At 54.4% G+C, this 25509-nt stretch overlaps 3 protein-coding genes across 6 annotated transcripts; 1 reads left to right on the plus strand and 2 right to left on the minus strand.

The window, feature by feature from the left end:
• Positions 1 to 960: 960 nt before the first annotated feature.
• Best2 (bestrophin 2) lies at positions 961 to 5981 on the minus strand. The gene is made up of 9 exons (XM_090337082.1): positions 5830 to 5981; positions 5599 to 5693; positions 3749 to 3982; positions 3425 to 3579; positions 3089 to 3166; positions 2367 to 2519; positions 2146 to 2226; positions 1887 to 2041; positions 961 to 1378 (listed from the first exon to the last, which is right to left on the minus strand). Exons 1-9 carry the CDS (start codon positions 5979 to 5981, stop codon positions 961 to 963), a joined length of 1521 nt encoding a protein of 506 aa, XP_090193208.1.
• A 5145-nt stretch (positions 5982 to 11126) lies between these two features.
• Positions 11127 to 18920, minus strand: Get3 (guided entry of tail-anchored proteins factor 3, ATPase). 4 transcript variants are annotated; one of them, XM_090337391.1, is made up of 10 exons: positions 18835 to 18920; positions 18100 to 18518; positions 17639 to 18004; positions 16511 to 16658; positions 14839 to 14889; positions 13012 to 13160; positions 12778 to 12928; positions 12199 to 12306; positions 11917 to 12114; positions 11127 to 11468 (listed from the first exon to the last, which is right to left on the minus strand). In XM_090337391.1, exons 3-10 carry the CDS (start codon positions 17797 to 17799, stop codon positions 11337 to 11339), a joined length of 1098 nt encoding a protein of 365 aa, XP_090193517.1. In that variant the 5' UTR covers positions 17800 to 18004; positions 18100 to 18518; positions 18835 to 18920; the 3' UTR covers positions 11127 to 11336. The 4 variants fall into 4 exon arrangements, with proteins under 4 accessions (XP_090193517.1, XP_090193528.1, XP_090193536.1 ...); XM_090337402.1 differs by lacking the exon at positions 18835 to 18920 and having other exon boundaries at positions 18100 to 18303; positions 18402 to 18607; XM_090337410.1 differs by lacking the exons at positions 14839 to 14889; positions 18835 to 18920 and having other exon boundaries at positions 18100 to 18595.
• Positions 18921 to 19122: 202 nt separating this feature from the next.
• On the plus strand, positions 19123 to 22354 carry Trir (telomerase RNA component interacting RNase). Its single transcript, XM_090337645.1, has 3 exons — positions 19123 to 19535; positions 21674 to 21751; positions 22002 to 22354. The coding sequence occupies exons 1-3, from the start codon at positions 19194 to 19196 to the stop codon at positions 22107 to 22109; spliced, it is 528 nt and encodes a 175-aa protein (XP_090193771.1). The 5' UTR covers positions 19123 to 19193; the 3' UTR covers positions 22110 to 22354.
• Positions 22355 to 25509: the final 3155 nt, after the last annotated feature.

Here is a 25509-nt window from a genome sequence, read left to right on the forward strand (position 1 = left end):
AACAAAAAAAATGTAGCTACTTAGGAGGCTGAGATTTGAGGTTCAAAGCCAGCCAGGGAGGAAATATTCTTGAGACTCTTATTGCTCATTAACTACCAAAAAAAAACCCCAGAGATAGTGTTGTGGCTGAAAGTAGTAGAGCAGTAGGCTTGAGCAAAAAAAAAAAAAAAAAAGAGTTCAGGAACAGTTCCCAGGCTCTGAGTGCAAGCCACTGAACTGGAAAAAAAAAAATCCTGAAAGAGCTGGGGCCTGGGGGTTTAAGGCTGGTATTCTAGCTACTCAGGAAATAGAAATCTGGAGACTTAGAGGCCATGAGACTATGCCAGCAAAATACAAGACTGGAGGCACAGCTCAACTATGGTTGCCTGATTCTCAAGAGGGACACCCTGAGTTCAATCCCCAATACCTCAATAATATCTAGGAAGAGAAGGCACACTAACTATTTGAGTAAAAAATAATCCTCTAAGTTTATTGAGCACCTACTATAGGCCAAATGCGTTGAAGTCATCATAACATTTCGGTTCTTCCTTGAAACAAGGCTCTTGTGTTTCTGTTTGGCTGGAAGAGCACAGGAAGGCCCCTGGTGCACAGTTAACTGGCAACCACCTTTGCAAAGGAACTGGAGAAAAAAAAATCTCTGGGCTTTAGCACAGTGCTGGGTCCACTCAGGGATGAAGATCTGAGGATCATGGTTCCCCAGCCTGGTCAGGGAAGTTCTATGAGACTCATTTCGAATTAACCATCCCCCCCAAAAAAATTGCAGACGTGGAAGTGTGGTTCAGATAGCAAAGCGCTAGGCTTGAGCAAAAATACAAAAGCTATGGGGACAGTAGCCAGGCCCTGAGTTCAAATCCCAGGTCAGATACAAGAGGAGTGGGTTCCACGGAGGCACATCGGGCTTAGGCAGACACAGACCAGTGCGCTGGGCAGGTGTTTGGTGCCCTGATTTCAGGGAGGGTCTCAGGCCAGACTCTCCTCCTCTTCACCAATAGGGCTGGGTAGCCAGGGTGGCGCTGCTACCCGGGGCCCAGGGACGGACATGGTAGTAAAAGCATCAGCAGCGGACCCAAGAGTAGGAGCAGATAGTTCAGGACACGCCGGCAACTCGGGCTCCTGATCCCGCAGGCCGTGGTCAAGTAGCGGGTCCCCGCAGCCACAGTCCTGGGCCGCGCCGTCGGGGGCGCCCGCGCATGCGCAGCTGGAGGCCTCGGACACGCAGCTGTTCTTGCGGCGGAGCAGGGACAGGCGGCGGCCCAGCAGGCCTCCCGTCGTTCCCGCGCCCGCCGGCAGGAGGCGCTGCAGGAAGTCGCCGTGCGCCTCTCCCAGGGGGCCGTCCGCGCCGTCCAGCCGCTGGAACTGCATGTCCTCCTTGGCCAGCCTGCGAGGGGGCGGGAGGGGATGATAATAGGGCAGCGCTAAGGCATTGCTCCCCTGCTTGTTATTATTATTTGGGGGCGAGGGGGTGATTTCCTGGGATGGAGCCCAGGGTCTCAGGCTGCCACCGCTGAGCTTCACAAGCATTCCCCTGTTCCCTTGATTGACAGCCACCAGGCTTTCTCTGGCTCCACCCACGGATCCTCAGTGGTCCTTTAGGTCTGCCCGGCCCCTCCAGTCAGTGTGACCCGTCACAGAGCCTCTTTGGGCGTTTTCTGAGTGGTGCACTGGAGATAAGAGCCTCACAGACTTTCCTGCCGGGGCTGGCTTCGAACCAGGATCTTCAGATCTCAACCTTCTAAAGAACTACATTTACACAGCCGAGCCTCGCGAGCCCGACTAGCCTGCTTCCCCCGACTCCTCTCACCGAGACAAACCTGCCCTAGGCCTCGCCCGCTCTGGCCCCGCCCCGCGGCCACGCCCCCATCCAGGCCACGCCCCTCGCCGCTCACGCGATGTCGAAGGTGGAGCCTTGGAAGGACGGCTGCTGCAGCAGGAAAGCCGTGGCCGCCGTGTAGGGAGCGCGGGCCTCGGCCGCATCCCAGTAGAGGTCTTTCTCCAGCATGGCCAGGTCATCGTACATCTCGTCCACCGCCAGCATCGACACCTGAGGATGCAGACACACGCTGGGCCGGGGTGGGATGGACTCTCACAGGGAGGAGAAAAGGGCCAGCCGGGGAGAGGAGGCCCGGGTGGCTTTTGCCAGCTCACCTGGAAGTTGCGATCAATGAGAAAGTTAGTCTCAAAGTCGTCATCGTCCTCTCCGAACGGGTTGATGAGCTGCTCGGCCACCTGAGGGAGGAGGAGAAGGGGGGGAGGGAGGAGAAGGGGGGGAGGGAGGAGAAGGGGGGGAGGGAGGGAAGTGGAGCCTTGAGAGCCTCCCATGCCTCATCTCATCCCAGGTTCTGGTTTGGGGAGGGGTACCCACTAACCTTGAGCCAGCCAGCATAGAAGAAGAACTGCAGTAAGGTGAATATGGGAACGCACAGGTCCAGAGTGTGGTCTTTGTAGCCCTGGGCTGGGTCTAGGAACTGACGACCAATCAGGCAAGCCAGGAAATAGCTGTACACGGCAATGGTCACCACCTGAGGGGGGGGAGAGGGCGGGGAGGGGGGGATGGTAGGCCAGGTTAGAGTTTATCCTCTCCCTGCTGCAAAAAAGTCACTGGGACAGCAGAGCTAGGATGGAGTTGTATTTATTTACTCGGTGCTAGCACTAGGGCCTGAACTGAGGGATTAGGGCTGTCATTGAATCATGCCTCTACTTCTGGCTTTTCTTTTTTGCCAATCCTGGGGCTTGAACTCAGAGCCTGAACACTGTCCTTGGGCTTTCTCAAGGCTAGAACTCTACCACTTGAGACACAGCACCACTCTGGCTTGTTCTATATATGTGATTCTGAGGAATCAAAACCAGGGCTTCCTGCACGCTAGGCAAGTACTCTACCACCAGGCCAAACTCCCGGCCCCTACTTCTGGCTTTTTGCTGGATTATTAGAAGTGAGTCTCACAGACTTTCCTGCCTGGGCTAGCTTCAATCTATAACCCTTCAGCCTCAGCCTTCTGAGTGGCTGGGATAACAGGTGTGAGCACTGGTGTCCAGCCAAGGATGGAGCCTGTGACACCGAATATAAAGAGACCCCGAAGGGAAAGCTTACCTGGGTGTAGACGAGGGGGACACTAATCCAGTCGTAGTGAAAGAGCATCCCACATTTGCCCCGAAACACATTCAGCTCCTGGGGGGGTGGGGGGGGAGACAGGTCATGAAGGGGGGGTCAGAACTACGGGCTAAGTGTGGGTGCTGGGGATGGAGGTGGGTGGTCACCTCGTGGGGGATGGAAGTGGGCTTCTGAGGTATTTAGTGAGGGGGATCCACCTGGAAAGACGATATGGTGGACCTAGAGGTAGCCCGGAATTGGCCTGGGGGTGAGCGGCAGGCTGTCCTTGGCACCCTACGGAGGTGGGGGGCAGAGTTTTCCACTCATGCCACTCACTTCCAGCAGCAGCTTCAGGGCGCTGTTGTCGCGGATGCGGCCCTCGCGCCGGGCTTGGGCTGCCAGGTTGGAGAACCACACGCAGGGCACCCAGTATTTATTATAGGAAGAGTTCAGGTTCTCGAACTTCTTGCGCTCCTCCCGGGTCATAAATCCTGGAGGGGGGCGTGTTTAAAGGCAACCTCCCCGCCCCTCGTCCCGACCACGCCCACCCAGCCCCGCCCCCACGACGAGGCCCAATCAGCTCCGCCCTTCCCCGCCGTAGCCACGCCCCCATAAAGCTCCGCCCTCCAGCCCAGCCTCACCCCTCTCTGGGGAACCCACCTGCCTCCACCACGTGGTCTATGGTCGGGAAGCGCTTGAAGACGGCGGTGCTGACCGAGCGCAGGATCAGCACGGCGGAGAGGCCGGCGTAGCGCATGAGCGTGCGCCGGTAGAGCCGACCTCGGTCGTCGCGCCCGTGCACCGTGCCCGCCACCACGCACATGAGCGCGTCGGGCAGCGGCATGCATAGATACTGGTTCCACCAGCGGTGCACCACCAGCGTCACGTAGAAGCCTGCAGGGGAGGGGGGAAGGGCGGGTAACCCGGAAAATGGGGAGGAATCCTCAGAGTCGTGGAAGAGGGACGATAGAAGGACACCCGAGCCAGGCTGGGCATCCTGACCACCTGGTCTGAGACGTTGGTGGTCCAGTCCCGGGGTCACTGGAGGCTGCGGTCACCCTGGCTGCTCGGAAGGCACCTGGGATTGGAGGACCGGGATGCCAGGATGGGATTGGAGACCCAGATCCTGCACCCAGACCATGGCAGCGGAGGCGCAGGATCTGGGCTCAACACAGGACTCCAACAGCTAGACAGGGGCAGGCTGGTCACCTCATCTATGTGGGTAGGTAGAGGGGGCGGGGGTCATATGAAGTCTCTGGGGAAGGGAGGGGGCTTGAGGTCAGGACTTGTGAAAGACATGTCTTTCCAGCTGGGTGCTCCATAGTAGTGTCCCTGGGTAATCCTAATTACTCCAGAGGCTGAGGTTTTAGGATCTGCCAGCCAGGGCAGAAAAATCAGCAAGACTCTTACATCCTATTAATCAGAAATAAAATGAATGAATGAATGAATGAATGAACCAAGCCATGTGACTGGTGGTTCATGCCTATAATCCTAGCTACTCAGACAGCTTAAATCTCAAAATGGTGCTTCAAGGCCAGCTGGGGCAGGAAAGTCTGTGAGGCTCTTTTTTTAAAAATTATTTTTTGGAGGGGGCGGTCATGGGACTTGAACTCTGGCCTGGGTACTGTCCCTGAGCTCTTCAGCTCAAGGTTTCGGTCTTACACATGAGCCACAGCCCCACTTCCTGTTTCCAGTGATTAATTCGAGAGAAGAATCTCTGGGCTTTGTGTTGCTCGGGCTGGCTTTGAACCGAGATCCTCAGATCGCAGCCTCCTGAGTAGCTGGGATTACAGGCCTGAGCCACCACACCCTCCCAAGTCTGAGACTCTTATCACCAATTAACCACCGGAAGTGAAGGTGTGACTCAAGTGTAAGAGTGCTAGCCTTGAGAACAGAAGGGGTAGCAGTGTGTGAGAAGTAAGGCACCTACTATCTGGCAAATATAACTGTAACCCCTCTACACATTACAATAATAATAATAATAATAATAATAAAAGCATGCTAGTCTTGAGTAAAGAGTTCAGGGACAGCAGCCAGGCCCCAAGTTCACACTCCAGGTTACACACACACACACACACACACACACTACAAAAAGCCCCCCCACAAAAACAAGATGAGTAGGTAGAGCATTAGCTGTGAGCAAAAAAAAAAAAAAATGTAGAATGAGTGAGCAAAGCCCAACCCCCAGTACCACTGATAAAGAGACAGAGACAGAGACAAACATTTTTCAGAGTTGACTTGGGAGAACGGATCCGATGGATTCTCACTGGAGTTGTGTTGCCTCCTTGGAACGTGGAGTCCTTGGACTCCAGCCGTGATGCATTTTGAGGGAGAGCAACCTCATGCACACAGACCTGAGCGTGTGGATAGCTGTGAGGGTCAGGGTTGCATGTGCGTGTGTGTGTGTGTGTGTGTGTGATCTTTAAGGGAGGCCTGCATGGGATTGGGGTGCTCAGGGACTTGGGGGATGGGGGTGAGAGAGGGGGTGTCCCGAGGGGCTGCCAGCGCACCGAGCACGAAGGAGACCGGAATGAGGCTGGCGTACTGGTCACAGTAAATGACAAGCTTCTCAAAGTAGCGCTTCTGTTCTTCAGCCAGCACGAAGCTGCGGGATGGGGGGGGCGGAGGAGGGGGGTGATCCCCGTTCCCGGGTCCCCGAGGTCCCTCCCCCGCCCCCCCCTCCGGCCCCAGCCTCCCCCCCCCCGCCCCCTCGCCCCCCGCAGCCGCCCCGGGGTCCTCACCGGTAGGCGGCGCTCAAGGCCATGTAGAGGCCGAGGAAGCAGAGCAGCTCCCGCCACAGCAGTTTGTAGATGCTGCCTCGCCACAGCAGCAGCAGCTGCGAGAAGCCGCCGAAGCGCGCGTTGGCCACCCGGGCGGTGTAGGTGACGGTCATCGCGGCGGCGCCCCGGGGAGGACCTGGGGCGGGGACGAGGCCGGGGAAGCGGACGGAGCGCACGGTGCCCTCCCTGCCCCGGCTGGCCGCACCCAGCCCCCCCCCTCGCTCTAACCCAGGCTCCCCGCCCCTTCCACCCCAGCGTCCGACCCCCTCCCAGTCGCGGTCGGCGTCTTCGACCCCCTCTCCCAGCCCTCGATTCCCCAGTATGTCCAGTTCTGACACCTTTAGGTCCCCAGCCATCCCCACCCCGGCCCCCTCCACCCGATCCCCCACCTACACCCCACGCAGTCTCTCCACTCCTTCGGTCCCCCAGGCCTCAGTTTCCAGTTCTTGGAATCTCCCCCCACCCTCCACCTTTGGACTTGCTCACTCCTCTCTCAGCTGGTGGAAGCCCTCGGCCTCCGGGTCCCCCACACCTTCAGCCTGTCCCACCCCCTCCCCCCCAATCATCCTGGCTCAGTCCCCAACCGGGTCCACCATGACCCTTCCTCCCCTACCCTGCCAGCCCCCGACCCCCACCCCACCCCGGGTCCTTCTAAACCTCTCCAGCCAGCCGAGGCTCTGCTCACCTGTTTGGAGGGTGACTGGCGTGGGGACACCCAGGGACAGAGACTGAATGGGAGGCTGGCTTCAGGGCTGGGTGGGGCTGGCGGCAGCCCCTGGGCGGGAGGGGGCTGGGGGAGTGGGCGTGGGCAGCCCCTCCCAGGCCCGGCCCGCAGCACACAGGCAGCCTGGCGATTGTTTGGAGAAGCTCCCCGCCAGTTTGTCCCCTGGGGAAGGTGGAGAAATCTGTCTGTCCTCTCTCACTCCTCCTGGTCTCCCTCCCTCTTCTGGCCAGCCTGAGGTGTTGGGAATAGAGAACTGGGGGAGGGATGAGAAGGGGGAAGGGGCCCGGATGCCTTTTCTTTCCAGCTCAGAGAGGTGGGGTGACTGCTCTCCACCTTTACCAGTAATCACCATCACCGGGTTTATACATGGTAGACCCAGACAGACATTCAGCTTCATGGCCTGTAAATCCTAGCAGCTCAGGAGGCTGGGACCTGAGGATCTTGGTTCAAAGTGAGTCCCAGAAGGGAAAGTCTTTGAGACTCTTATTTCCAATAATAATAATAAAAAAAGCCTCAAGTGGAACTGTGGCTCACGTGGTAAGAGCACCAGCCCTGAGCAATAAAGCTCTGAGACAGCACTCAATCTCTCTCAGTTCAAGTCTCAGGATCAGCACACAAAGAAAAAAAAAAAAAAAGAAAGAAAAGGAAATATATGGAAAAAGATCAGGGCACCGGTGACTCACACTTGTCATCCTAGTTACTCAGGAGGCTAAGATCTGAGGATCCTGGTTCAAAGTCAGCCAGGGGAAGGAAAGTCAGAGAAAGACTAATCTTCAATTGACTACCAGAAAACCAGAAGTGATATTGTGGCTCAAAGTGGTAGAGAGCTACAGCTATCCTTAAGCAAAAAAAACATTTCAGGGACAGGGGCCAGGAGTTTGGCCTAGTGGTAGAGTGCTTGCCTAGCATGCAGGAAGACCCCGGTTTGATTCCTCAGTACCACATACATAGAAAAAGCCAGAAGTGGTGCTGTGGCTCAAGCGGTAGAGCTGTGGCCTTGAAAAAGCTCTAGGACAGTGCTCAGGCCCTGAGTTCAAGCCCCAAGACTAGCAAAAAAAGAAAAAGAAAAGAATTCAGGGGGGCCGGGAGGTTGGCCTAGTGGTTAAAGTGCTTGCCTAGCATGCACGAAGACCCGGGTTCGATTCCTCAGTACCACATACATAGAAAAAAGCCAGAAGTGGTGCTGAGGCTCAAGTGGTAGAGCTCTAGCCTTGAGAAAGTCCAAGGACAATGCTCAGGCCCTGAGCTCAAGCCCAGGACTGGCAAAAAAAAAAAAAAAAAAAAGAATTCAGGTACAGGGCTGGGAATGTGGCCTAGTGGTAGCGTGCTTGCCTAGCATGCACGAAGACCCGGGTTCAATTCCTCGGTACCACATACATAGAAAAAACCAGAAGTGGTGCTATGGCTCAAGTGGTAGAGCTCTATCTAGCCTTGAGAAAGCCCAGGGACAGTGCTCAGGCCCTGAGTTCAAGCCAGGACTGGCAAAGAAAAAATTCAGGGTCAGTGCCCAGGCCCTGAGTTGAAGCCTCACAAGTGACAAAAAAAGAAAGAAAGAAAAAAAAGAGAAATCCAGTTTTGCTTCACTTACCACAATTACAATGAAACAGAGGCTGTCAGGAAGACTTTCAAAGCACAAATCATACCTAGCCTACTACCCCAAACAGGTAGATTATAAGGCAGAGGGACCCTGTATGAATGTTCTGGTACTTGGTCCATACAGACACACGGGGTGACGGGAGCCCACTCAGCGCCCAGAATTCCTTCACGCAATCAATACACATACACATGCATTCACATGAAGGACGGAATTCTGATTTCTCCTGGACAGAGATGTATTCAGGGTGTTGACAAATGTGCATATATATCAAGGAGGTTGAGATCTGAGAATCAAAAGTTCAAAGCCAGTCCAGGCAGGAAAGTCTGTGAGACTCTTATCTCCAGTGAACCACCAAAAAAGCTGTGGCTCAAGTGGCAAAGCACCAGTCTTGAGTGAAAAAGCTAAGGGGTCATACCCAGGCTTTGAGTTCAAGCCTGAAAGAAAAAATAGAGCCAGTGTTGGTGGCTCCTCAGAAGGCTGTGATTTGAGGACCCGGATTTGAAGCCATCCAGGGCAGAAAAGTCCCTGTGAGACTCTTATCTCCAATTCATCACTTGAAAGCCAGAAATGGCCCTGTGGATCAAGTGGTAGAGTGCTAGCCTTGAGCACAGACTGGTTGAGGGACAGCACCCACAAGCAAGTCCCACAAGCAAGAGAGAGGGAGAGGGAGGGGGGGGGCCTGGGAGTTTGGCCTGGTGGTAGAGTGCTTGCCTAGCATGCACGAAGACCCAGATTCAATTCCTTGGTATCATATATGTAGAAAAAGCTGGAAGTGGTGCTATGGCTCAAGTGGTAGAGCTCTAGTCTTGAGAAAGCCCCAGGGACAGTGCTCAGGCCCTGAGATCAAGTCCCAGGACTGGCAGAGGGGGGGGGGCACCAAAAGGATTTACAAACTCAAGATGGAGCTCAGTGGTAGAAGGACCTGGAATTCCATCTCAGCACTGGTTTAAAAAAAAAAAAAAAAGTCCCTCACTCTGTGCAGACTTTGTTCCTTTCCTGTCTCACCAGCTGTGTATAAGCTCGTGAAACCCACCAGCATTTAAGGGAAATGAACACACTCAAGCCTGCCCCTCCCCAGCTCTCCCTCCTGCTGTGTTGTGTGCAAACACATCTAGACACGCACTGTGTCTCAGACAATCAGCATTGCTATGAACACATAAACTCAGGGACAGAAGTCCCTGTCCCTATATTTGGCACAGATACCAGACAGATGCTAACTCTTTAGCGGCACACCTACCAAGGGGCGTGGGGGGGCACATTCTTGGTCAGGCACAAAAGGCATCTGCTCTGTTTTGTAACCCCAAAGATGTTGATGCAGGGACAGGTGTGGGAAGGGCAGAGGCTCAGGGGTCATTTTGAGCTTGGGGGGGGGGTTGCCCCAAAAGTTCACCAACTCTTTGTATGCACCCTTTGTGTGCTAGGACTGGCGTATGACTCCACTCAGCACCACCCAGGGGCCCAGCACGCCAGGACGTTGTGTTCTCAGGTTGGCAGATGTTTGCCCCGCCTCGGGTAATTAGGATCCGGCTTAGACTGGCCACCCTCAGACCCGTGTCTCCGCTGTCCAGCTGCTGGACAGTCTATAAACCCTGGAAAAGAAGGCGACCTGAGGTGGTGGCACAGGACCCAAAAGCTGGACATTCTCACACCAGTTGTCCCCAGGTTGTAGGATTTGTCCTGGCCTTACTAGGGGTCCCCTCTACCCCGACTTCCCTCCTTAGACCCCCCCATGGGACAGATGGGCAGGCTGCCCTCACAACTTCACGGTTGATCATCTTAACATCAAATCATAACAAACAGTCCCTGGCACGTCTGTGCCTGATGCTGTTGTACAATTCTTTCACGCTTTATCTCAAAGGCTGTTTGTGGGTGCACAGAGTGAAGTATTGAGGGCTTAGTCTCATTATCCAAATAGGCAAGTAAGGAACCTGGCTCAGAACATACAGCTTGCTGGAACAGCTGAGATCCGAACCTAGGCAGCGAGTCCAGAGCCTGGGGTCTTCATCCACGCCCCCACTTGTTTATGTACACCACCCCAACATGCCCATACACATTTGCTTGTACACACCCCTCAGGGTTGCAGTGTTGGGGGACATGTCTAGGCTCGTGGCTGGGTTCCCCTACACGCACACTCTGGCACGCCCTGACTTTGGGTGTGTATACCATGAATACCACTTCCTGAGTCATACGTCTTAGACACCCCCACATTTGCCCCCCTCAACTCAAGAGCTCCAGGCTTGGGACTCGCAAACATTCAAGGTCATGCTGAGTCTGGAGTCTGCCTGGCAGGGATGACGGCTGCTACCCAGGAGTTGGCAGCTGCAGGAGAGGGCAGGTCAAGGGCACCACCTAGGTACCTTTCATATGCATGTGCCAAGTGTCTGGGGAACCCCATTTACAACCCTCAAGTAGCAGGAGGTATATCTAGCAAGGGGGCCCTCCGGATATGGACCCAGCCTTTGTGGTCCCTTCCAGCTGGAATCCTCTACCATGGGGTCCCCCTAATCATCTTCCAAGGTCTTCACTGAGAAGGGCAGGAGTTGGGGTGGTGGTGGTGGAGATTCTTAATCCCCAGCCTGGCAAGCCCAACCCCAGCCCAGGGCGCCCACTAATTCCCAAACCAAACAGCAGGCAATACTGGGCCTGCTGCCGGCTTAATCCGCTCCCCACCAGCCTGGGACTCCACATTCCCACACCCCAGCTCCAGCCCCACCTGGGTTCCACTGGAAGGCTTTGATGCCCAGCAGGGGCTATCTAGTCAAAGCTAGAACAAAGCATCCACCTTCCAAGACAGCCAGCACACACACACACACACAAGCGCGCACACACACACACCCCTCTGCCAGAAAGGGGCTGGGAATGAAGCCCCCCCCCCCCGCCCATCCCCAGATGCACTGCTTCTGGGCATTGTACAGCTCCCAGGATCCATCCACAAACGCAGCTCTGTAAGATCATTTTATTGAGGAGCGAGAGACAGGGAGAGGAGGGGGCGACTGCAAGCCCCTCAGCCCCACCAGGGGGAACGGACCCCCCTCCCTGCCTTCCAGCCCCCCACAGGTCTCCCCAGTAGTATGGGGGACTTTGTGCAAACTCTGTCCCAGTGGGGAGTGTGGGTGTGGAATGGCAGCAGCGGGGGTCGATGCGGTGCTACTGGGCGCTGGGAGGTTTGTAGGGCTCCAGAAGGAGGGCAGAGAAGGTGTTGACCTTGTCTGCCCCCCGCACCTCGTGTGGTAGCAGTGGCAGCTTCACGATATGGAAGTCTTCATACAGGTCCTCCATCTGCAGTGGGGACAGAGGGCAGGAAGCAGCCATCAGAGGAGAAGGACACGATGGGCCTGGGCTGGGGGCCTCACGGAGCCCTAAGTGAGCTTGGGGCTGGTGGGTATGGGGACCCCTGGACAAGACCACCTGTTTCCCTGGGATCCAGGTACCTAGGTGAGGCCAGAGGATGTGAAGTGGGGACAAAGGATAGGAGGGTCAGAGAGAGAGAAAAAATAAATCAATGGACCAAGTTGTGCAGCTCATATGGATCATTTCTGGAATCCGGGCTGCTCAGGAGGCAGGAGGATCCATTCCTGAGACCCATCTCAGTCAGTAAGCCAGGTAGTGATTCATGCCTTTCATTTCTAGTCATTTGACAAGCGTGAGTAGGAGGGTCGTGGTCTGAAGCCAGCCCCCTCCACCACCAGCCCCCCCCCATACACAGCGTGAGACAGGGTGGGCATACCTGGTCCAGATACTTGGCCTGGATCTTGTGGCGGGCCTCACACATCTTGCAGGGCTTCTCGGGGTCGGGGAAGACGAGCTGGTTCACAATGATATTGTGGGTGTCAATTTTGCACTTGGCCAGCTCCTGGATCAGTCGCTCCGTCTCGTACAGGGACAAGAACTCGGCGATGCACACGCAGATGAAGGTTGTCTGCTCCTACAGTGCATCACAGAGGGCGGTGAGAGGGGGGGCCGGGCCTGGTGCCCCTCCTCCTGGCCTGGGTGCCACCCCCCGACTCACAGGGTCTTTGAACTGTTCGCTGACAGAGCGGATGACGGGCAGCGTCTCCTCCAGTTTGGAGGCCAGCTGGTCTGCGTTCATGTCTCCCAGGCCCAGCATGTTGCACATCTGAGGAGAAGGCAGAGTCCCCACTTACCTGGGGCCCAGAAAAACCCCAGACTGGGGAGCTCAAGAGACGCAGCTGTGTGTGGGACTTCACCATCTCTTGGTGGTCACTTGCAGAGGCCCCGCAATGGCTCCTGGGGTGAGTCTAATCCCAGCGCTACCGCTTTGGGCCAACTGTGGCTAAGACAGACCTCTGCCTGACTTCCTGGAGCCTCAGTTTCCTCATCTATAAGCCTGGCCCGCGTTGACATCACAGACAGGTACTGGGCACAGTCACAGGTAAACTATAGGGCTACTCTGGTGGCTGTGAGGAAACTGAGGCCTAGAGAGGGAAAACAACCTGCCTGGGGTCACACAGCTGGGCTGCACCAGGGAGGGCGGAGGAGGAGGAGGTTGAGTCAGGACTATCTTATCAAGCCACTGGGGGAAGAGGGCAGCGGGGGAGGGGGACTAGAGGGGGAGGGCCCGGCCTGCCTGGGAGATGAAGGGGCTGATCTGCGTTTTGATCTGCATGAGTCGTCCTAGGCCCCGCTCCACGATGGTGGGGAAGTTGAGCAGCCTGAGTGTGTGGCCCGTGGGCGCCGTGTCAAATACCACCACAGAGAAGTTCATGCCCTTCACCAGCCTGAGGGGAGATGAAGACGGGGAAGGTCAGGCCTGGCCTCGCTCGCGCCATCTAGCCCCTGCCCACACACGGCCGGGCCTGACCTCATGACTTCGGCGTAGCTCATGGCCTCGTCGATACCCGGGAAGGCGCTCATGGCCTCCTGCATCATTTTCTTGCCCATGCTCAACATGTTGTCCTCCTCGAAGAACTCGTCCGGCAGCTCGGCCACACCCAGGCTGGGGTCGATCTCCTGGGGACCCAAAGGGACCAGAGTCAGGCACCGCGCCGCCGCAGGGAGCCTGCGTCTGTCCCACCACAGGCCTGCACGGAGCCACAGCCCTGGCTTGGGGACACAAGGCAAACTGTAATTTGCAAAATGGGGCTAGGGGCCCCAAAAGGAAACTTAAATCTATCACAGGGTATTAAGACACCATTTCCTGTTGGGTGCTGGCAGCTCATGCCTGTAACCCTAGCTACTCAGGAGACTGAGATATGAGGATTGGTGGTTCAAAGCCAGCCTGGACAGGAAAGTCTGTGAGACTCTTATCTCCAATTAACTACCAGAAAACTGGAAGTGGCAGCGTGGCTCAAATGGTAGAACACTAGCATTGAGCTGAAGAGCTCAGGGATAACGCCCAGGCCCAGAGTTCAAGCCCCACAACCAACAACAACAACAAAAAACACCATTCTCAATCTAGAAGCTGGTTCCTGACCTCTTCCAGATCATTCTAAGGCAGCTTTCCTTGAACAACAGAGCTATTAGTAATGCCTTTCTCTTCACGCCCCACATAGTGTGTGTGTGCGCGCGCGTGCGTGCGTGTATAGTAATCCTGAGGCTCAAACTCAGGGCCTGGGCCCTGTCCCTGAGCTTTTGTGCTCAAGACTTGAATTGTGCCACTTTGAGCCACAGATCCATTTGTAGCTTGTTGGTGGTGGTTCATTGGAGATAAGAGTCTCATGGACATTATTGCCTGGGCTGGCTTTGAACTCTGATCTTCAGATCTCAGCCTCCGGAGTATTGAGGATTACAGACATGAGCCACTAGCACCAAGCTGGTTATTTTCCTTTTTTGCCTACTGAGGATGGTAACTAAGGGCCTTGTGCTCTCTTAACTGTAGGGAAGAGTCTCTTGATTTGTCTGCCTGAGCTTTGAACCTGGATCCTCCTGAGTAACTACAATTATAGACATAAGCCACTAGCATCTGGCCAGTATGGTTTTTTTTTTATTTTATTTTTTTTAGTATCGGGGATTGAACTCAAAGCCTTATGATTGGCCACGTGTAGACTTTTTGAGTGCATTTTGGATTCTGAGCTATGTTCTGAATACCATTGCTGGGGCTGGCTTAGGACTTAAGATCCTCCGGCTTCTGCATCTCAAATAGCTGGGATTATAGGTATGAGCTACCACACCACACCAGCCTCCATGTTTAAACCTCTATGGGTCCCACTCTCCAATGGCCTCTCGACTGTCAAATTTGTGCAACCCAGAGCCTGTGGGTTGTTCTTTCTTCTTTCGGCTGCCAATGGAATCCCCTGCTCAGCTTCTCCCCAGGTCTGGTGTTGCTGCAATGGGGTGCTGGGACACAAATGGTCAATCATTCCTTTCTTGCTCTGTTTCCACTCACACTTCTATTTTGAGAAGTGTTGATCTAGGGTCTTTTTCCACCTGAAACCCTTCTGTCCCATTGACTGCTGAGGCCCTGCCTTATCTCCATCCTGGAAATTCTCTGTCTGGCCCTTGACCGTGGAAGAACCTACCTTCTGGTTCTGTGCTGTACAGAGCTCTTCTTGCCTAGGGACAATCCTCTGCCTAAATCACTGCTGGACCATTCTCATCAACAATCAGATATGCTTGATCATCAGCTTTCTTAAAGACACCCTCGGAAAGCCAGCCCTGGTGCACACACCTGTACTGCAGTGCTAGCTACCTGGGAGTCTGAAGTAGAAGGATCGCTTGAGCTCAGGAATTCCAGGCCATCCTGGACAACACAAAAAAACCTCTTGTCACTGGGCACTACTAGTGGCTCACGCCTGGAATGTTAGCTCTTCAGGAGGCTGAGATCTGAGGATGGTGTTTCAAAGCCAGCCCAGTCAAGAAAGTCTTTTAAGATTCATATTTCCAATTAGCTACCAGAAAAAGCTAGAAGGAGAACTGTGGCTCTAACTATAGAGTGCTAGTCCATGAGCAAAATATCTCAGTGTCCTAGCCCTGAGTTCAAGTCCCAAGACAAAGGGAAAAAAAAAAAAGACAATTAAAACATTGGAGCCAGATGCCCATAGTTCATGCCTGGAATCCTCCCTACTCAGGAGGCTAAGATCTAAAAGTCTGAGTGTCAAGCCAGCCTGGGCAGGACAAGTCTATGAGACTCTTATCTTCAATTAACCTTGCAAAAAGCCAGAAGTGTCTGGGTGCTGGTGGCTCATGCCTACAATTCTACTCATGATGCTGAGATCTGAGGACTGAGGTTTGAAGCCAGTCTGGCCAGGAAAGTTTGTGAAACTCTTATCTCCAATTAATCACCAGAAAACCAGAAGTGGAACTATACCTCAAAGTGAAGTGCTAGAGTGCTAGCCTTGAGCAGAAAGCTCAGGGACATCAGGGGCAGCATGTAGGCCTTGAGTTAAAGCCCCAGGATGGACAAGGAAAAAAGAAAAAGCCAGGTCAGGTGCGGTGGTTCACGCTTGAAATCCTAGCTACTCAGGCCCAGAGTTCAAGCCCCATGACCAGAAAAATAACTAAATCCCATATTTGGGTGGGGGGGAGGGAAATGGGGACAAAAACACGAGAAGGGGTATCAAGGTGTGAGAAGTAATGTCACCCCTCTATAAATTACCCCAACAATAAAATAAATAAATAAAAATTTAAAAAAAGAAAGAAGGAAAAAAAATGGCAGAGTACTCAGTTCCACTGCTGACAATAAGGATACCTTCTCATGGGGCCGGGAGTTTGCCTAGCATGCATGAAGACCCGGGTTCGATTCCTCGGTACTGCATACATAGACAAAAGCCGGAAATGGTGCTGAGGCTCAAGTGGTAGAGTGCTAGCCTTGAGAAAGTCCAAGGACAGTGCTCAGGCCCTGAGCTCAAGCCCAGGACTGGCAAAAAAAAAAAAGAAAAAAAAAAAAAGAATACCTTCTCATTACAACAGGGCATGATGGCTCATGACTGTAACCGTAGCTACTCAGGCAGCTGAAATCTGATAATCAAGGTTCAAAGCCAGTCTGGGCACAAAAGGACCTGAGACTCTTATCTCCAACTAATCTCTAGAAAATGGGAAGTGAGGCTTGGCTCAAGGGTAGGGAGGTAAGCCTTGAGCTGAAGAGCTCAGGGACAGCACCCAGGCTGAGTTCAAGCCTCATGACCCACAAAAACAAAAACAAAAAGCAAGCAAACAAACAAACAAACAAAGTCTCATTTCTCTTTAGCTTTGCTTATTTTGCTTCAGTTACTTCTTCCCATTCCTTAAATGAATTTGTAGTCATTCCTCTGAGAGTATGTTAGGAAGGGGGGATGAAAACAGATAGGCCAGGACTTGCTGGGTTGTTAGTGGTTGGTGCCCAAGAGAGAACTCTGTCACAAGCGTGGACCTGCTTTACTTACCATAGCGAAGAGGTTGTCATAGCCTTTGACCTTGGTAGGCACCTTGGAGAACTTCTGGTCAAAAGCATCCGAGATGTTGTGGGCTGGGTCTGTGGAGATGATGAGGACACTTTCCCGTCCCTTGGAGAGCTGGACTGCTAAGCTGCAGCTGTGGAAGGAAAGGTGGAAAGTTGAGTGAGGAGTTGGGCACTGCTCTCAGTACTATCAGGGAAAAATATGAGACTCCAGGAGCCGAGACCTGGCTTAGCAAGCTTAGCCTTAATTCCTTCTAGGACATACTCTCAGACATCACTTGTGATCCACGAGGTGGGCGAGGGTAGAAAATAAGGTTTAGTCGTTGATGGAACCTGGCCTGATACTGTTTTGCTAGGCACCCAGTGGCCTAAACCAGTCATCTGGGGCCATAGCTTACTTCTGTGTACTCTTTCTCAACCAACCCTGGGTAAAGAGGTTCTCTGCATCCTGCCTGCTAAGTTCAAGGATAATAGTTCAGAGCTGGGGGGAGGGAGGGGGACAGGAAAGTCTTACCTCCAATTAGCCCATCAGAAAGTCTAACGTGAAGCTGTGGCTCAAGTGGCAGACCTGCCGGCCTTGAGTGAAAAAGCTAAGGGACGGTCCGTCCCCAGGCCCCGAATTCAAGCCCCAGGACCCGCACAACAGCGAAAGGTTCCTGAGGTCCATGTGTTCAGGATAATCCGGCCCCCCCCCCGGGGGCCGTTTACCTTCCAGCGGATGCCGAGTCTGATCACGCGCCCTCCCCCCACCCCCCCACAGTAGGATAACTGGCCCCTGGGGTCCCTTGCCCTCTACTCTGGGCGAAGTGGGGCGCCGTGGGAGTGCGGGAGGGACCTACGTGCACCTCTGCCCTCCACCCCCCCCACGTGCTGGATTCCCCGGGGTTCAGCAACTAAGCCTCGACAGGCGCGGTCCGCCGACTCAGAGGCCGGCCGGCCTGCCTGGCTGCCCGCTGGAGGCCATCGTTCCTACGGTTGACACCCCGGAGGCCGCCGACTCGGCCAGCTCCGGGGCCGGCTCCCCGTGGGGGGAGCCGGGCGGACCCCGGCGTCCCCTCCGCCGCGGTGGTACGTCCCACCCGCCTTCCCGGCGCCCACCGCAGCCTCTCCTCACCTGCAGGTGGTCTTGCCCACGCCACCCTTGCCCCCGACGAAGATCCACTTAAGGCTGCGCTGCTCGATGATGTTGCTCAGCGTCGGCTCCAGCGGCTCCACGTCGGGCGCATCCTCGAACTCGTCCGCCTCAACCCCCCACCCGGCCGCCCCCGACGCCATCTTGGAACCGGCTCACGTGATCAAGCGGAGCGCACCACGCGGCGCGTCTGCGGGGGGCGAGCGTGTCCCTCGCGTGCCCACCGCGTGACTCCTCGAGGTCGTAGCGCAACTCTCCGGAGCGTGTACACGCGGTCGCGTCACGGTGTCGTGGTCCTGGCGTTCACCTCGCGGACCTCTTGGCTGCATTTCTCCACGATTCCCCTACCTAGTGGCCATATTGATACGGTCCGGGTCACTCCCCTCCTCTGATTGGCCCGTACATCTCCCCGCCCTCTTTTGATTGGCCACCGCTTTTCTTACTTCCACCAATCACGTCGCGGGAGCCGCCGTCCTCTCCTTAGCAACCGGGCAAACAGCGGAGGCCAAGTTGGTTCGGTGAGGTTGGCGCGGAGATGCCGCCCGGGCTCCATCTTCCTGTCGGATCACTTCTTCCTAGGCTGTAGGCTGCGCCCCAGCTCCGCGTTAGGTGTGCCGACCTCGGTCGTTCAATTGGCTACGAAACATCTGGACAGGTCTCCGGGCTGAGGACTCCAGGTGTGGGCAGATTCCATACACTACAGTTCACTAGGCACCGAACCCCCCATGCTGGGCCGAATTTCTACCTGCATCCATGTTCCTTGTAGAAGGGGCTCGTGTTCCTAAAAACCCCCTTGATCCTGGCATTCCTGATGGAGGGTAGGTAACTCCAAGTTCAGCGAATTCCCTTTTGCCTTGAACCCCTGATATAGAAGGAATACGAGCAGAGTCCCCGATTGCAATCTTTAACCCTTCGGGAGGCGGGCGTGGGGAGAGGGGCCCGACTCAGCTTAGAATTATCTCAGGCCATAAAATGACCGTATTTATTGGCGTCTCCAGCTCCACGGAGCCAGCTGTGTTCTATTCCCAGATACAAGAGCCAAACCTAGAAAAGCGGCCATTTTCAGCCAGTGGAGGGTGTCCCAGTTTAGATGTGCCTTTTGAAGCCTATGAAATAACCTGAGATCCGATGTGTCCGTTGAATGAATATACAGTCCCAAACGGGGCCCTTTCACTCACAAAGATTATTCCTGGTGGCAGATGGGGGCTTTGAGCTAATGCTTCCAGCACCTTGCGGGAATTCCAGTTGGGAACACCAGCTGACAGTCCCAGTGCGCGCCGACCATGCAGTCCCGGACCAGCGTGTGCCCGCGAAACGCCAACTTGAGTCGGACTGGAGTTTGAAACCCAGGGGGCGGGGCCTCGCGACGCCACGCCCCTTGCGTGCTACGACGCTTCGGCCCCGCCCCCTCTGCGGAGGTTTCTAGGCCCGTACGTCTCCTTCCCGGCATGCACTGCTCCGGACCCTGACAGTCGGGCGCCAAGCGCGGGGCCGGAGTGGCCTTCCCAGAGTCCTTTGCGCGGCACCTGGCGACAAGATGGCTGCCCGAGGGAGACGGGCGGAGCCTCCAGGCCGGGAGGCGCCAGGCCCCGCGGGCGGCGGCGGGAGCCGATGGGCTGAGTCGGGGCCAGGAACGTCACCCGAGAGCGGGGACGAGGAGGTGTCGGGCGCCGGTTCGAGCCCTGTGTCGGGCGGCGTGAACTTGTTCGCCAACGATGGTAGCTTCCTGGAGCTGTTCAAGCGGAAGATGGAGGAGGAGCAGCGGCAGCGACAGGAGGAGCCGCCCCCGGGCCCGCCGAGACCCGACCAGCCGGCCTCCACCGCCGGGGGCCCCGGGGATCCGAAGAGGAAGGGCGGCCCGGGCCCCACACTCAGCTTCGTAAGGAGCCGCGGGGGTGGGGGCGGGCGCCGGCGCCAGGCCCGGCCCGGGCACCGGGGGAGACGGGTCCCGCGGAGAGGGGTCGAGGTCCAGGCCCACACCCCGCCGCCATGAGGGGGGACCCTCCCGGTCACCCCGCTGAGGGTGTGGAGCCTGGGTTCCCGACGAGAGGGGGCGCGGGGCGGGGGGCGGCGGGAGCGGGCGCCCCCAGATCCTACCCGAGGGAGAACCGGAGAGTTTGCGCTCGAAGCTTCACTCTAGGCATAGAGAAAATCCTAGCTACCCAGATCGCATGTGCGAGTGGCACACAGACTGGGATACTAGCAGCACCCCCATAACTGCAGGAAGCGGAGCGGGGAGCAAGTTAAAAACTCCCGAGTCTGATCTACCTGGGTGAAGGCTCGGGCCGCTGTGTGACCTTAGGATGTGCGCTTGACGTCTCTGAACTGCATTGATCGACACACTGTCCGGTTTTGGGGTACCTTACCGTGTGCTAGGCATTAAAAGACATCAATTTTTTTTTCTTTCTTTTTTTCCCCTTCCCAGTGAGTTGATCTCTGTCTTATAGGAAGAGCTAAAGCAGGGATACCTCAAAGACCATTTCCTCTCCCCCCCCCCACACACACATGGCAAAGTCTGGAGACATGTTTGGGTGATAAAACCGGAGGAGTTGCCATCTATGGGCAATAGCCAGGGACTCTGCTTCTTGACAATGCATAGGACAACAAAGAACGATCTAGTTCAAAATGTCAGCGCCAGGTTGAGACTTTCCAGATTGAATTAATGAGATGTATACAGATTGTTAGCCCCGAGCTTGTCTCTGCTGTTGACATCCATGTTGGTTTGAGGATAACAGACTGGGGTGGGGGAGGGTCAGGGCTGGGATCCATCTCTGGGTTTGGAGCAAACCTCAGCTTTTTTCATCTGGTAAAAATGGGTGTATGAGGATCTGAGGGTTGTGGTTTGAAGCCAACCTTGCAGGAAAGTCCATGAGACTCTTACTGCCATTTAAGTAGAGCTGAGGTTCAAGTAGTAGTGTTCCCAGGCCTTGAGTTCAAGCCCCCCCCCAGGATTGAGACCAAAATATATAATAATTTATATGTGTATATATGTCTGGGAACCAGGTGTTAGTGACTAATGCCTGTAATCCTAACTACTCAAGAGCCTGAGGATCACAGTTTCAGTTTGAAGAAAGTATGTGAGACTCTTAACTCCCACCAAAAAGCTGAAAGTGGAGCTGTGGCTCAAGTAGGAGAGCATCAGGCAACCTTGACTGAGCAAACTAACAGACAGAGGTTAGGCCCTGAGTTCAAGCCCCAGTCCGGGCACCAAGAAAAAAGTGGCTGTGTGGCCTGGAGATGTAGTTTGGTAACTGAGTACTTAGCATGTGGGAAGCCCCTGGGTTCAATTCCCAGCACTGTATCAGGAATGGAGGGACAGTCCTAGCAATACTTGGTACCTGGTTGAAATGGCTGGCTCTGACATACAGGAAGCCCCTCCAGGCAAGGGAAGAGGAGAGGATGGTGAAAATCCAGTGTATTTTTTCTTTTTTTCCTGAGGAAGGAGTGTGTGTCAGGTCCCTGAGTAGCTATGACAGTTCGAGGATTGGAGGAACACTAGTTGTCACTGTTGCTACTGTCCTTGTCACAGTAATTGAGGGGTCATTGTAGGCACACACACAACCCCTCCCTCCCCCTACAGTGTCAGGTCAGGTTGAGGGCAAGGGAATTAGTGTCCCCTGGGCAAGGTTCAGGGTGATGACCGATGGCTCAGTTCCATCTGGCGGTAGGAGCCTGATCTGCCCTTCCAGGGCTGTAAAATGGTTCTGGGAAGGTGCAAGACAATGACTCCTGTATTTACAGGGCTCGGCATACAGTAGGTGCTCAATAAAGGGATGCAGAGTTGTGGGAGGGCAGCCCGGGACTAGGATTGCCTTGGCATGGGGCCCCCGCCAGGGCAGGCGCTGAGTCGAGTGTGCTCCTCTGATTGCTGCGCAGGTCGGCCGGCTGGTGGAGCTGGGCACCCAGTGGAGACGGGCCGGGCTGCCAGGCCGGGCTAGGAAGGTCTAGTGGGCCTCAGCACCGCCCAGGGCTGGCCCGGCTCCTGTAACCCTTGCAGTCTTCTGTCCCTTCACCCAGGTGGGCAAGCGCAGAGGCGGGAACAAACTAGCCCTCAAGACGGGAATAGTAGCCAAGAAGCAGAAGACGGAGGATGAGGTGAGCAGGGGGAATGGGGCATGTCTTGGTTCCTGATGGGTGAGCCTCTGCCCTTCCTGCCCCTGCCTCATGGGTGGTGGGCAGAGTTTCCCCACAATGTCCCCCGACAGCTTGGCCCTGCATGTGCTTTCCTTCAACCCAAGGCCTTGGGAGGGGGGAAGGGGATGATCCTGGGGATGGTTCCTGGCATCTTGGCTTCCCCATCTTCATTCATCCGCTTTTGTTGGTCTCCTGGCGCCCCCTCTCGCAGGTATTAACAAATAAAGGTGACGCGTGGGCTAAATACATGGCAGAAGTGAAAAAGTACAAAGCCCACCAGTGTGGTGACGATGATAAAACTCGGCCCCTGGTGAAATGACCCCTCCCTGCGCCCACGGCCTGGGACTGCGATGTACATACTATTTAATGCGAGGCGGCGCGGTGGCGGCCTTCCCCGAGGACTGATTCACAGAAGGAAACCGAGGGCCTTTCCGCAGCTGCGGACGATTCTCCAGGACTCTTTTTTACCTTGAGCACTTGCCTCCTGAGACTTACCAGAACAGTGTCCACTGTCCCCTCCCGCCCCTCGCTCTCTCTGGCTCTGTCTGTCTTCCTCCTCTGCCTTCCTCTCCCTTCCCCTTAGCCATCACTTCTGGGAAGTAAAGAACTTGACTTAGTGCCCGAGCTGTGTGCTTGCTCTTGTCTTCTTTGCCCTACCTGACTCCAGCCTCCTTCCACTAGGCAGGGGAAGGGGGTACCCCATCTAACAGTGCCCTGGTCCTGCCTGATGTCACAGTGTGGAGAGCATCTGAATACAGAAGCACATTCTCTCCTTTGTCCTGGACCCAAATCAAGATCCATCTTTTTCCCCTGGCACTGCACCCCCACCCTGCCACCTTAGGTCTGGTCTCTATTTTTGTCCAACTCCAGATCTTCCTGCCTATACCCCAAGAGCCAGGATTACAGGTGTGTAATCCAGGCCGGTTCAGTCTTTCCCGACTGCATGTTGGCTATAGTTTACCAAAAGAACATGAAGTGTAAGGCTCTGGGTTTAATCCCCAGCACTGCACATGCATTTCCACACATCTGCCATCTTGGCTGCCCAAGCTGTTATTTTGCTTGTGCAGCAGGTACTTGCACCATACTCACTATATAGCCAACTCTGTTCTTTGTGCCTTGGGATCACAGACCTCGCTCTCCCTCCCCTTGCAGGCAGGAATAGCAGAGGCTGTTTTTGGGTGGGGCTGGTAATGAGGACAGAGTGGAGGCTGGTGTGTGTGATGGAGTTTATTTCACTTGACATCTGATCAGTCCTAGGGGAGGTGAGGATGGGTGTCCCAGGTAGAGAGATGGGCCTGTGTGACACATAGATGGGCAGGATTGGCTCTGCTGGCCCCCTGAGAGGAAGGGCAGGCAGCTGTGGTCGTGGGAGAGGGCTGAGGTGGGTCCCTCGCCTCAGATTCCACCCGAAGCAGACAGTAACTGATACTAACCCAAGCTTGACATGCCTGTAGTTCAGTGTTTGGGAGGTGGAGGCCAGCCTGGGCTACAGAGCACAGATCATGTCTCCAAACCAGAAAAGAAACCCCACTTGCTTACATGATGACATAGCTGCTGTCTCCAAAGGACAACATTTCCTGCCTTTGTAGATCTAGCTGTAGAGGAATAGACCAGAAATAACAGATACACTAACATGACATAACAGCCCATCACAGGGTCCTGCATTCTCCCCACAAAGGTTCCAGATGAGAGTAGAAGAGGCTCAAGTTTTGCAGATTGGACAGGATAACCAAAGTGACAATAGTTTAAAACCCTGAAGACTGGATCCTCGTGCTCAGGCCCTGAGACGGGTGCACACTTTAACTGAAACTGACAGTTCACCTTCATTCGTTTACTGTAACCACACATTAAGGCTGATTTATTTTCCAGGGAGGCTCAAAGGTCTCTTCCTCTAGGGGAACAGGTGGGTTGGCCCAGGTATGACTTTGGCTTGGGGCACGGCAGATGGGGGATGGGAGAGGGACCAGGAAAGCTAAGGCTGCCACCATCATCTCCAACCCAGCAGCAGCCACTGGATCTTTAAAAAGAAACGAGAGAGAGAACTAGGTCGCTCCTATAGAAGCTTGGCCTCCATTCTGGAGCAGCTAAGGAGGCCGTCTGTGGCACCCCACTTCAGTATCCCTGGAAAAGTAGAGGAAGAGGAGCCTTAAGCTTTGGTGAGTTACACACCCTGGGCTTCCATATGTTTTAGTGGCTGTTAGCTAGCTGTGTGATATAAAACCATTTAGCCATGCGTGTGTACTGGTCTAGGGCTTAACCTCAACCTGGGGACTGTCCCTTGATATTTTTGCTCAAGGCTGGTGCTCTACCACTTGGACCACAGCTCCACTTACAGCTTTTTGGTGGTTCCATTGGAGATGAGTTATGGCCTGGCTTCCAAATGCAGTCCTCAGATCTCAACCTCCTGAGTATCTAGATTATAAGAAGGAGCCACTAGTTCCCAATCTTCTTAGCCTTTCCATGGTTCAGGCCTTTCATCTACTTTTTTTTTTTTTTCCAGCATTACAAAAAATACAAGCAGTTGGGTGCCAGTGGTTCACATCCCTGGTAGAAAAATTTATGAGACTCTTTATCTCCAGCCATTTAACCAGCAAAAAGTCAAAAGTGGAGATAAAGCTTAAGTGGTAGAGTGCCATCCTTGAGTAAAAAAGTTAAAGGGGAGTGCTCTGGTCCTGAGTTCAAGCCCTAGGATGGTTACAAATAAAAGAGCATGTTGATAAAATTTTAACATTGAAACTGCTATTATTGCTTCTGTGGGTGAAGAAGATAGCTTGTTTTGGGGGGGGGGGGCTGTGTTTTTTGTTTCTTAGTGCTAGGGATGAAAACTTAGAATTTCATGCCTGCTAGGCAAGCACTGCAACACTGACCTACATGTAGGTTTTATTTGTTTGTGGTTTTGTTGGTTGTGGCCTTGAACTTGGGGATCTGGGCACTGTCTGAACTTTTTTTGCTCAAGGCCAGCACTCTGTGACTTTGAGTCACAGCACCACTTCAGATTTTCTGGTGGTTATTCACACTTTCCTGGCTTTGAATCTCCATCCTCAGATCTCAGCCTCCTGAGTTATTAGGATTACAGGCATGAGCCACCAGTGCCTCTGCTCCGGCTGCATTTCTTTTTGCCCATATGCTTCTAGTTGAATTAAGTTTGCCATAGTTGGGCCTATTGTAAGAATCTCATGAGACTTAACATTTGGGAACCCGACAAGTGGGGCAATAGGTTGAATAGAATAAATATGATGGGCCGGGAGCATGGCCTGGTGGTAGAATGCTTGTCTACCATGCATGAAGTCCTGGGTTCTATTTGGTACCACATACTCAGAAAAAGCCAGAAGTGGTGCTGTGGCTCAAGTGGTAGGACACTAGCCTTGAGAAAGCCCAAGAACAGTGCTCAGGCTCTGAGCCCAAGCCCAGGACTGGCAAACAAACAACAACAATAAAAAAAGAAGCTCAGGGACAGTACCCAGACACTGAGTTCAAGCTCTAAGAGTGGGGGGGAGGGGGAGAGAGAGAGAAAGAGAAGGCAGGGGGAATGGGAGGAGAAGGGGAGGCATGTTAACAGCTTGTATAGCTGGGAGTTTCTCTAACTAGGAGGGATGAGTAATAGACAATACATGGCTGCATGGGTCACTTTGTTCTGTTGCAACTACCTAAAGCTTGTACAGGGCAGGTGAAAACTTGCCATAAAGAAAAAGAAAGGGTGAGGCAGGGTGTGGTAGGAC

This window comes from Megascapheus bottae, chromosome 1, assembly GCF_031878675.1.
Source record: "Megascapheus bottae isolate mThoBot1 chromosome 1, mThoBot2.hap1, whole genome shotgun sequence".
Classification (NCBI taxonomy): domain Eukaryota; kingdom Metazoa; phylum Chordata; class Mammalia; order Rodentia; family Geomyidae; genus Megascapheus; species Megascapheus bottae.